This window comes from Octodon degus, unplaced genomic scaffold (assembly GCF_000260255.1).
Source record: "Octodon degus isolate 3935 unplaced genomic scaffold, OctDeg1.0 scaffold00025, whole genome shotgun sequence".
NCBI lineage: Eukaryota > Metazoa > Chordata > Mammalia > Rodentia > Octodontidae > Octodon > Octodon degus.
Window position 1 is genome coordinate 11,228,462 of NW_004524601.1, and position 10,816 is coordinate 11,239,277.

At 38.1% G+C, this 10,816-nt stretch overlaps 1 protein-coding gene across 1 annotated transcript in view; it reads right to left on the reverse strand.

Moving 5' to 3' along the window:
- The window catches only part of Col3a1 (collagen type III alpha 1 chain), a 38,956-nt gene that overhangs the window by 12,206 nt on the left and 15,934 nt on the right, over positions 1 to 10,816 (reverse strand). Inside the window, exons 8-32 of the mRNA XM_004628629.2 lie at positions 10,403 to 10,456; positions 9,629 to 9,682; positions 9,415 to 9,468; positions 8,704 to 8,757; positions 8,343 to 8,387; positions 8,151 to 8,204; positions 7,694 to 7,738; positions 7,282 to 7,335; positions 6,756 to 6,854; positions 6,194 to 6,238; positions 5,969 to 6,067; positions 5,708 to 5,761; positions 5,482 to 5,589; positions 5,226 to 5,279; positions 4,450 to 4,548; positions 4,064 to 4,117; positions 3,684 to 3,782; positions 3,265 to 3,318; positions 3,094 to 3,147; positions 2,726 to 2,779; positions 2,126 to 2,179; positions 1,702 to 1,746; positions 914 to 1,012; positions 650 to 757; positions 370 to 423 (exon numbers count right to left, since the gene is read on the reverse strand). Coding sequence (XP_004628686.1) covers positions 370 to 423; positions 650 to 757; positions 914 to 1,012; positions 1,702 to 1,746; positions 2,126 to 2,179; positions 2,726 to 2,779; positions 3,094 to 3,147; positions 3,265 to 3,318; positions 3,684 to 3,782; positions 4,064 to 4,117; positions 4,450 to 4,548; positions 5,226 to 5,279; positions 5,482 to 5,589; positions 5,708 to 5,761; positions 5,969 to 6,067; positions 6,194 to 6,238; positions 6,756 to 6,854; positions 7,282 to 7,335; positions 7,694 to 7,738; positions 8,151 to 8,204; positions 8,343 to 8,387; positions 8,704 to 8,757; positions 9,415 to 9,468; positions 9,629 to 9,682; positions 10,403 to 10,456 — 1,647 coding nt within the window. The remainder of the gene's footprint in view (positions 1 to 369; positions 424 to 649; positions 758 to 913; positions 1,013 to 1,701; positions 1,747 to 2,125; positions 2,180 to 2,725; positions 2,780 to 3,093; positions 3,148 to 3,264; positions 3,319 to 3,683; positions 3,783 to 4,063; positions 4,118 to 4,449; positions 4,549 to 5,225; positions 5,280 to 5,481; positions 5,590 to 5,707; positions 5,762 to 5,968; positions 6,068 to 6,193; positions 6,239 to 6,755; positions 6,855 to 7,281; positions 7,336 to 7,693; positions 7,739 to 8,150; positions 8,205 to 8,342; positions 8,388 to 8,703; positions 8,758 to 9,414; positions 9,469 to 9,628; positions 9,683 to 10,402; positions 10,457 to 10,816) is intronic.

The following is a 10,816-nucleotide window of genomic DNA, read 5'->3' on the forward strand; positions in this document are numbered from 1 at the left end:
AGTTCATCCCTTGGTCTTGCTAAGTACTCTGCCATGATGGACATGTACTGCAGACTTATTGTGTTATTTTTAAGTGTACAAAGGTTCTCCATGGCAATATTGACTGTCTTGGATTTTAGTGACTTTATGCTGCCAACTTGTGATCTGTATCGTACCTTCGAGGTTTTTCTATTCTTGGGTTGCTGTAAAACTGTCAGGCGCCTATTGACATAAGCCAGTAATTTACAGAATCAAATCACGTGGGTCGTTTCAATGCCCACCAGGTGCTAAAGTCTGGTCTAATTTACCATGAATAGTTTTTGAGGACAAGTTGAAGAACAGGACTCTCCCATGCACATCAGGCCTGATTCTCCCGGCATGAACACTTACCCTCGGACCATCTTTCCCAGGGACGCCATCAGCACCTGGTCCACCAGGCTCACCCTGTCAATGAGAGCCAAGGTCAGCAGGGGAGACATGCCAAGAGGAATAGCAGCCTCTGGGATCCTCTCAGATGATGTTTAGTGTTCTTTCTTCTCTTTTAGTACCTGCTCTAGGAATCCTCAAGTTCCCCTTACTGTGAGATAGCATTAATTTTGCAGGTAGATGAAATTACTTGAATGTATAATATCTGTTTCTATTACATAATTAAAAACAACCAAGTCAGTACCTTTTCACCTTTTGGACCACCAGGTCCAGGGCCGCCTCTTTCTCCAGGCATACCTTGAAGACCAGGACTACCAGCATTACCAGGTGGTCCAGGGGGACCAGCAGGGCCCTGAAATCAAGGCAGAAGGAAATAGGTTACATTTTCCAAAGTCTACAGCAGTGATGGGGAATCTGTAGCACTCATCAAGCTTGTTGATTGTTATGATGGAAAGCTCTAAAAGGTTTGCCATTTCTGATCTAGAAGAATTGAATTCTGTGGAGTTACCTTTCCTCCTTCAGGACCAGGGGGTCCAGCTGTCCCTCTAAGACCTGGGGTCCCTGCCAATCCAGGAGGTCCACGTTCACCAGGGGCACCAGCATCACCCTGTGATAAGAAAATGTAATATCCACTTTAAAAATTCAGTGTTGAAGATAAAACAAAACACATCCTAAGTCATATAATTTTAATGGAGACCACTGGGCTTTTAACTTGCATTTTGAGCACTTTGGAAAATTTTATACTAATAATAACCATTTGATCAGTTGTGTAAGGAAGGCATATATAAAAGAGTCTTAAAAAGGAAGTTCAGGTATTTGGTCTAAATATTAGCTGTCTTTGACATTTATTTTATTATATTATTTGCAAGTCAAATTTTTAAAGTTCTCATGTAAAAGATCTATCTATCATCTATCTATCTATCTATCTATCTATCTATCTATCTATCTATCTATCTATCTAATCTACCTGTTACATCTACAAGGGCAATTTTAAAAAATTCTTCTACCAGAAGATTTTTTTCTATAGAGAATCAATACTTTGGCAATATTTTCCTTTTGAAATTTCAAGTCCATGGCTGTTTCTGTAGTGCTTACTCAGTTCAGAGAAGTGGATATTCTAGATGAAACAAGCTTATTGTATGAAAATATCTTGAGTTTCCCTAAATGAATTCATCAAACACATGAAATGCTGCTCTTCTTAAGAACCATGATTCAAGCTTCATACACCGAACATACACCACTGATCAACTGCTCAATAACACTTCAAAGAAAGTAGAGGAAAACTTGAAATATCACCTTGCCTCCAGGAGTTCCTGGTGCACCAACATCGCCCTTGGGGCCCTAGGAGGTGGACAGTGCATAAATGGATCAATGTCAGAATACACCACATAAGCACAAGCAGCACACACCTCTGACTTGTTTTCATAGATCACAATTGTTCAAGTCTTGAAGCTGTGTGCTGTCTCTTCACATCTTTTTTTTTTTTTTTTTTGGTACCGGGGATTGAACTCAGGACCCTGCACTTGTCAGGCAGGCACTTATTCTACTGAGCTCTCTCCCCAGTCCTTCTTTATGTCTTTTCTGAGGAAATTTAAAGTCTCAAGGGAACAGCTGTCTTTGAAAGCTAAATGTCAAAACTCAGACACAGTGGCATGCAAATATTCAAAAGTTAATAACTGATAGAAAGTTATTATTTATTCATTGGCCTCTGAAAACTTACTGCTTCACCAGGTTTTCCATTTTCTCCTGGAGGACCAGCAGTACCAGGCAAGCCCTATAAAAAATCACATAAGTATGATGCTGTCGCTTCAAACATTCCTTATGAGAAAGTTTTGCATGTGTAAATGCGTTTCATCACATTCAGTTTAAGAATGGCTTCATGGTCTTTTTGAAAATAGAATACATGTGCCACTCAAAGCCCATGACTAACTTATGATAATCATACGTTAGAGAGAATATTAAAATTAGCTCTTTCTAATTTTATTTTATGAAAATATGTTGATAAAATGGCAAGATGAACTTAGCTATATGAATTTATATTGTGATCAAAATTAAGTACAAGTATATGAAACTATGAGTTAAATCTTTTAAAATAATTGAATGTGTATATTCTAGAATAAGCATTGAATAAGTGACTACCTCTTTACATTAACTCACATTTCTGTGTTAATTAGGCAACATACAAATTAGGTTTTAGGTGAGTGGTAATCTATTAGAGTTGCAAAAATCAACTATCATTTTGCTCAACAAACATCTCTATGAAAACCATCTAATCATCTACTAAAAGCAAATATTCAGGAACATTTAAAGAAGTTCTTACTTGTAATCCTTGGGGACCAGGGGGTCCTGAGTCTCCCTTGTCACCAGATGGTCCCTATGTAGAAAAATACAATGACACATTGCATTACAAAATAATATTTGATAGTTACTTGGCAGTAGACTTCTCAGAAGGCCTGTATCCTAGAAAGTAAAGATGTGAAGAAAGAGGATATCATGTGCTGGGGAAGTGGCCCAGATTGTGTAGGCAGCGCCCATAGTTAATGTCACAGTTGTCCAGATAACTACATAAGCAAGCTTCTCAAACGCTTTAACAGTTATGATGATGTCGTGTTGGAGATTATGTAATTTCTATACCCTTCCCTCTCTGCAGTCCCTACTTCATTCCCATCTCCAGTTGAGAATACTTACCGTAGGGCCTGGGGGACCCTGAGGTCCGGTTTCACCATTCTTTCCAGCAGGACCCTAAAAACAACAATAAAAAGAGAAGCAGAGTTAATACCAATAATAGGGAGAAGTCTTGAGTCCTGCTATTAAAGCAGCTCTTAGAAGGTTCTAAATAAGAAGATGAAAGCTACATACAGGAAGTCCAGGCCCTCCAGGGCCACCTCGTTCTCCATTCTTGCCAGGAGCACCCTAAAGAAAAAGTGAGCAGAATTTACCAATGCTATATAAAAATTAGTAATCCTATGGATGTTACATACAACTATTGATGATCTAACTCCTTCATACACACACACACACACACACACACACACACCACTAACATACCTGTGCTCATAAGCAATTATACATTTAGCTTCCTTCTTATGTGCTATTTGATTTGAAAATTTTTCCATGTTTCAGAAGAAGAATGAGTTTGGGCCATCTCTAAACCTTCTTCTGGAAATTAAAGTGCTTGTGTCCTATATTTCTTTTCCATGTTTGACATGTTTTATTGGTATGCATTTGCACTACACATCTTTGATGTAGTCCTTGAAGAAGTTAATGAAAGAACTCACGTCATTTCCTTTAGGACCAGGGAAACCCATGACACCAGGCTGACCCCGGGGACCAGATGGCCCAGGAGGACCAGGACGACCACTTTCTCCTTGATTTCCCTAATGAGAAAAACAGTTGCATTAATCAAGGTTTCATAAATGACTAATGAAAATCTGCAAGGCATGTAGATATATAGCAATGCTGTATCAAAATATGAATTCTATTCCATTACTGTGTTTGTAAAATGGCATTTTGAAAATGTACATACAGGAGGGGCCAGGGAGATGGCTCAGTGGAATAAGCGCTTGCCTGGTAAGCGCAAGGGCCTGAGTTCAATCCCTGGTTCCACAAAAAATAAATAGATAAATAAATAAAATAAAATAAAATAAAATGTACATACGGGAGGCCCTGGTTTCCCATCACTGCCTGGTCCTCCTGGGCTTCCGGGAGCGCCCTAAATGAAAGAAATCAGTTGTCAAGTGATTTAAAATAAAAATTAAAAGAACCACAACATCTTATTTGCAAGATTCTTAGGCTTCCATTTAGTGTGTTGCTTCGTGTTTGAACACTTTTCTTTCAGTCTTGACAGCATCTTAGCCAGCTGGTCTGTGTTATACTCTTCCTTGGTCTTTCCTGGCTTATGTTGTCTTAAAAGAATTTTGTTTCACTTTGATTTGAGCCCTAGGAAAGGTGCAGTCTGAAGTAAATTATTTCGGATCCACCTTGCTTTGCCTTGCCTTCCTATGACCAAACTGAAGTATGATTCCAAGCAGCGTCTCTGCTTACTCTCATTCCTGGAGTTCCAGGGCCGCCGTCTCGGCCGGGTTCTCCAGCCACCCCTCTAGGTCCAGCAGGGCCTGGTCCACCACGCTCTCCAGAGGGGCCCTACAGGGTCAAATAAATAAGTACATTTTTAAAAGTCTTCATTGTCCAAGGTATCAATGATATTTAAATTGTAACTATAGAATTTATTTGGCCTCTTAACAATTGCTTATGTATCACTGATATTTTCAATATAAATTAACCATTATCTTAGACAAGATTGCCACATCTTAAACAAAACTTTGAAAAACTTATGATGAACATCACATGCTGAAAACAAAAATAAATGTTTGTCTGGTTTATTATATTTCTGTGCATTTAAAGCCAACTATCTTTGATGATATAAAATCCTATTGCCTGTCACTGTAGCTTCAAAGAGGTTTTGGGCATTCTAGTTTACCTTTTTTTTTTTGGCACTGGAGATTGAACTCAGGCCCTTGTGCTTGTCAGGCATGCTCTTATTCTACTGAGCCATCTCCCCTGCCCCTTAGTTTACCTTATTCTTGCAATAATGTTAAGTGATCAGTCTATAGACATGTTAAAGTATCTCAGAGATTAAGTAACTTGCTTCAGTTAAAAAGCAAGGAGATGGCTAAATAGGGATCAAAATCATTGTTTTGCATTGGTAATTCCTTTTAATGCAAATACATTTTTTTCATGTATTTATAATGAAAATTTTATAAACGAAACACCTATTTTTAATAGTAGTATTTAGGATAGTAGAAACTAAAGTTAACTACCTTTTCTCCTGCAAGACCAGGGGGTCCAGAAGGCCCTCGGAATCCAGGGGCACCCTGGGAATAACAAAAATCAAATGTTTTAGTATAAAGAACAAAAAAGCCTCCCTGGGCAGAGATATAGTCATTGTTATGTCATAAAACGATTCAAACAATATTAAGGCTCAGAAACGCACAAGTGCATGCCCTACTCAAGGGAAGGTAAGATTTCTTGTGCGTGGTGGTCGTGTTTTCCTCTGAGAGATGAGGGGAAACGTACCCGTTCTCCTGCAGTACCCGGCAGTCCATTTGCTCCTGGTTCTCCGGGTGACCCATCTTTGCCATCTTCACCCTTGGGTCCAGGAATACCTGGGGAACCAGCTTCACCCTGCAAAGCGATGGCAATGGAAAGGAATTATGATTGAATTTAGTTGTAAAGATTTTACCGCCAGCTTTGTCAGTTGGAGTTCTCTAAGAAATGAGCCAGGCTTTCTGGCAACACTCACGCGTTCACCACGTGCTCCTGGCTCTCCTTTGGCGCCATTCTTACCGGGTTCACCCTAAAGTTAAACAAAAGTTTAGACTGAAAAACAGGCATGATTCAACTAGCAAAGTCATTACTAGCAAGACATAATTCAGGGATAAGATTAGATGAAAATCAATATAAATTCAACTGAAGAGGTGCAGAACATTTTAGAGATGAGTATTTTTTATTGTGGGAGTTAAGTACACACCTTTCAGGTGAAAAAGAGAACCAGGCAACTTACCGGACTACCTCGCTGACCAGGAGCACCGTTAGTACCAGGTGGTCCTGCGGGACCCCGGGCTCCCATCAGCCCCGGAGCTCCAGGAATACCAGCGGGACCCTGCGGACAACCAAAGAGCACTTATGTTGGCTGGACTTTCTCTCCTGAATATCTCACTTAAATATCACAAATCTAATACAGGTGTGGGTGAGTTAAGGGTGAGGTTTGTCCGTGGGGGAAGCTTACCATTTCTCCTTTACCACCAGGACTGCCATTATTCCCAGGGGGGCCCTAGGGCACACCAAAAGACATTGTATTAATGAAAATAGTGACTATATATTTCGTGTATTTTTATTTGCTTGACTTTTATAGAGAATAAGTGCTTATTCTGATAGTACTGCATCGCAAAATGCAGCCAACTAAATACCATGATTTAAATAAATTAGAGATCATGTGCTTGGTGCAAATTATTACATAGGACATAAACAGGAGAGGTTTTTGCTTTTGTTGCTTTTCTGAATATTTTTGATTGATGATTAGGGTACACCCTTCAAAGTATCAGGACAATGCCATCTGTCCTCTCTTCTTCATTATAGATACATAAGATTCATAAATTCTACAATACTGCAACCCTCAAAAGCTACCATTCCCTTCCCACAACACCAATATTTGTCACAATAGAATCATCATAGAGAATTTAACTACAGTTTTAGAGGAGCTGTGTTAATTGGCAGTGCCAATGAAACACAGCATTCACGGCCTAAGAGTGGCATCACGCTTGCTCTCCACTGGGGAGTTTGCTACTTACAGGAGGACCCTGAGCACCAGCATGTCCCTGAGGTCCGGGTTCTCCTCTTGCACCTGGGGCTCCACTTGAACCAGGGGACCCTGCAGGTCCGACTTCACCCTAAGGGATAAAACTCAAAGCACTGTAGTAGGCCGCCCCAGATGCTTATCATCACCTAGTTCACCCATCAACTGGCCAGATGTGTTTCAACACATCTCCTAAGAGCTGTAGCATGATTGTGATATACCATGGCTAAATCAAAGAATCACTAATCATGAAGGCAGAGAAAACAGCACAGATGCCTGTGACTGTGTTATGTGTGTTTTCCAGAAAGAGTTCACAAAAAGAAAGAAAGCCTCAGAAAATATATCAGGAGACAATGTAGGGGGAAAAAACTTCCTTGAGAATAAAAAATGTGGCTTTAAAATTCTGTATGATTAAAGGCTATCCATTTGATGGGTTAAGAGGTTATGTGCAAGAAGTAATCCTGTGCTTTTCTGTTCTCACCAAGATATTTTTATATTCTTTTGTGCAAGTACATGCTTACCTTAGCACCAGGTGACCCAGGGAAGCCTGCAGTCCCAGGGGGCCCAGGGGGACCCTGAAAAAATTAAATATAATTTTAAGGGCTCTTAAGTAAGTGAAACTTAATACTATTAGCAAAACAAGGAGTGAGTACACTCAGATAAAATACAGAAGAGAGCCATGCATATAGAAGAAGTACTTATTGTGAATATTACAGTAATTATTTAGAGAAATGACACAGTAAAACAAGCAGATCATTGGATATAGTTTCAAGTGTTAAGTCGGCAACGAAATAACTTTATTTTTTAATTGTAAAGATAGTCAACTAGAAGTTACTGAATGCATTAGGTAGATATACTATAAAACAATCTGCAGCCTAGAATCCCAAGTCACCTCTGAGAAAATCAAGGATGGGAGATATAAAGGTTACTTACTGGTTGACCGTCACTGCCTCGAGCACCATCATTACCCCGAGCCCCCTAAAAAAAGAGTTTGTATCAAGTATCTCCTTACTTATAAGAGGCTAGGCACAAATAACTTGGTGACTACAAACCAAATTCAAGTGAGTTGAGTTTTTATCAAGTAATTTAAAATTATATATATATATATATATATATATATATATATATATAGAGAGAGAGAGAGAGAGAGAGAGAGAGAGAGCTAGAGTCTGTTTTTAGGACTGATTGTGGACCAGATGCAAACCCACAAACAGTCCTCCAGGGTGATAGTAATTATAAAACTTACTCATTTCCATGTAATTATACCTAAAATGTATTGAAGCAACTTTCAATACAACCTTGTAGGAGGGAGAATTTCTGAAGATTTTCATAGCCTGAATGCCAGAGATACTCTAGGATGTAACTGTACAATGTTGGTGACAATACTCACCGCGGCCCCAGGAAGTCCTGGCCGTCCTCTTTCACCAGGAGTCCCTCTTGGACCCTAGAAAGTAAAATTGGAAGGGGAATCTTACTTTAAACTTGATATGTACAAGAAGAGCTGGGAGAAAACGAAGCCATTGCTGGCTTCCATGGAGGTGAGGAGGGATACTGAAGATCATAGGATAAGAAGCTTAGTTACCATGGGCCCAGGAGCTCCATTTTCACCTGGAAGACCATTTTCACCCTACAGAGACATAAATATGTTACTATTTTATATATCACAGAGAGAATTTTATGTTGTTTAAAACAATAATTTAGGGGCTTGTTGGTTAGATCAGTTGTTTAAGGCGCCTGCTTGGGCAAACTCAGTCAGGTGCAGGGGACTGTGGTTCGATCCCCAGCTCCACAAGTCACACCAGACCTGCCATTAAGGCCACCTGAGCTAGCCAAAAAAAAAAGTCCTTCTCCTAAAGCCATACTTTATTATGGAAAATACTTTACAACCTAAGAAAAATGATACATTTTGGTAGTATGAAAGATTTGTGCTTTGTTTCACTGACCTTTAGTCCAGGAGCACCTGTTTCACCCTTTTCTCCATTTCGTCCATCAAAGCCCTACAACACATATAAAATAGCATAAATATTAAAATCCAAAATTTTTGATAAATTTTACACTAAATTTCTATTATTGGATTTTACTATCTATAATCATTTACAACTAATTTAAATAATGTAAAATATTTCAAATGGATTGAAGATATTGGACATTGATTTATAGAAAAAGATCTACAATTGGTTAAAAAGCATAATTTAGTCCAATTAGAAGTTTAACTATAGAGCAACAAATACCAATTTTTATAGAATTTATTTTTATGAAATTAATAAATTTGGGATGTGGTTGACTGTCTCAATTGTGTAGAATAAAAGTGCTTTCTTAAAGTCTAATTTATACTAGGTCAAGTAGTAATACATAGTTAATAAGGTATTTTTCACTTTTTTCTGATAGGCATAGTAAAAACTGTAAATATATTCTTTGCTGAGGCTTTTCTTACAAAGTTCAATTAATTTTGCATAAAATGGTGAGTTTGGTCAATGAATAAAGCTGTTAGACTTTTTTTTTTTTTTTTTTAAGCTGTTAGACTTTGTAACAAAATCAACTCAACTAGTTGTCAAATCAACTACTGTCGGCGTATACTCAATTGTCCAATCATTTGGTCAGCTGTGTAAACCTATCCAGATGGAAGGGCTTGGAGGCACTTTGGCTCTACTCACTCTGTGTCCTTTCATTCCAGGAAATCCAGGCATGCCTGCTGGGCCTTTGATACCCTGAAAGTGATTAAGGAAGAAGTTATCAACAGACCTCCAAATGGTGTCAGAATTCAAAATACATTCTACCTTAAGTTTAATTCAATTTAACAATGCGATGATTTTTCAAGCTAAGACAGTGGTGATCACTTCACTGCTCTACAAGATGCTGAATACTTACTGGAGGACCAGGCAAGCCTCGTTCTCCAGGTCGGCCCGGTCTTCCTGATTCTCCCTAAATGGAGAAATAAAAAGTTGTTAGGGTCTTTATGTAAGAAAATAGATTATATCTAATGGCTGATCTGATTAATTTGCATTTTTTATGACAGAATCATTAAAATGGTTGCAATAAATACATAGTTGTGTGGTCACTTCTCTCAGCAGAAAGATTAAGGAGGGTTTCTCCCACCTTGACATAAACTTATAAAAAGATAAAGCACGTTGTCTCTCATCACTGAAACATTGTGATCCATTATGATCTCAACATGGTGGGAAATTTCTATCAGATTGAATGAAGGGAAAGTGGCATTATATTGAGGGTATTCATAAATCATGATGCTCATAAAGTATTGATATAAATCTTCTCATTACAAGAGACAGACAGAAGAAATGATTTTTCTTCCAGCTAAATGGTACAATTATGGGATGAGTCCTTGTCTGTTACTGCTATGTCAGGGCTGAAGCCCAGAGCCTCACACATTCTAGGCCAAATGCTCAATGTTAAGGGGCCACATGAAGTCAAGAAGAATGTCTGGAGGTTCCAGATTCTATTAGTTTATAATTCAAGATCTCGTATATACAATCATGGTACAATTATGCCACACTATGAGCTAAAATTATAAGACAGAAACAATTTTCAAATAACATTTTCCCTTCTGAGTTCTAAAGTAAATAAGCTATTTGGAATATACCTATTGACCTTTGGTGTATCCCCATTCAATACTTAAAAGCTTACATCTTTTCCAGCAGGGCCAGAGGGACCTAAAGCACCAGGAGGTCCTGGAGGACCCTAAAATAAGAAAATAAAGTATAAATACATTTGGCAGCTTTCCTATTGAACTTATCATTCTATATTATGTATATTTTGGAAGGAGATTCATGTTTTGGAGATGATTTCAATATTGCTCACAATGAAAAGAGCACTGACTGAATGATTTGTATGCCTTTATTGTATACAATTCTTACTGTTTACTGAACTGAATAAAAATTAAAAGCATTATATAAATATCTACATTTTATACTGTGTTTATAAATTCAAAGACATTTTTATATTTTTGAGTTATTAACTATATCTAAATATAAAGATCTTTCTTTCTTTCTTTCTTTTTTTCTTTCTTCTTTCTTTCTTTCTTTCTTTCTTTCTTTCTTT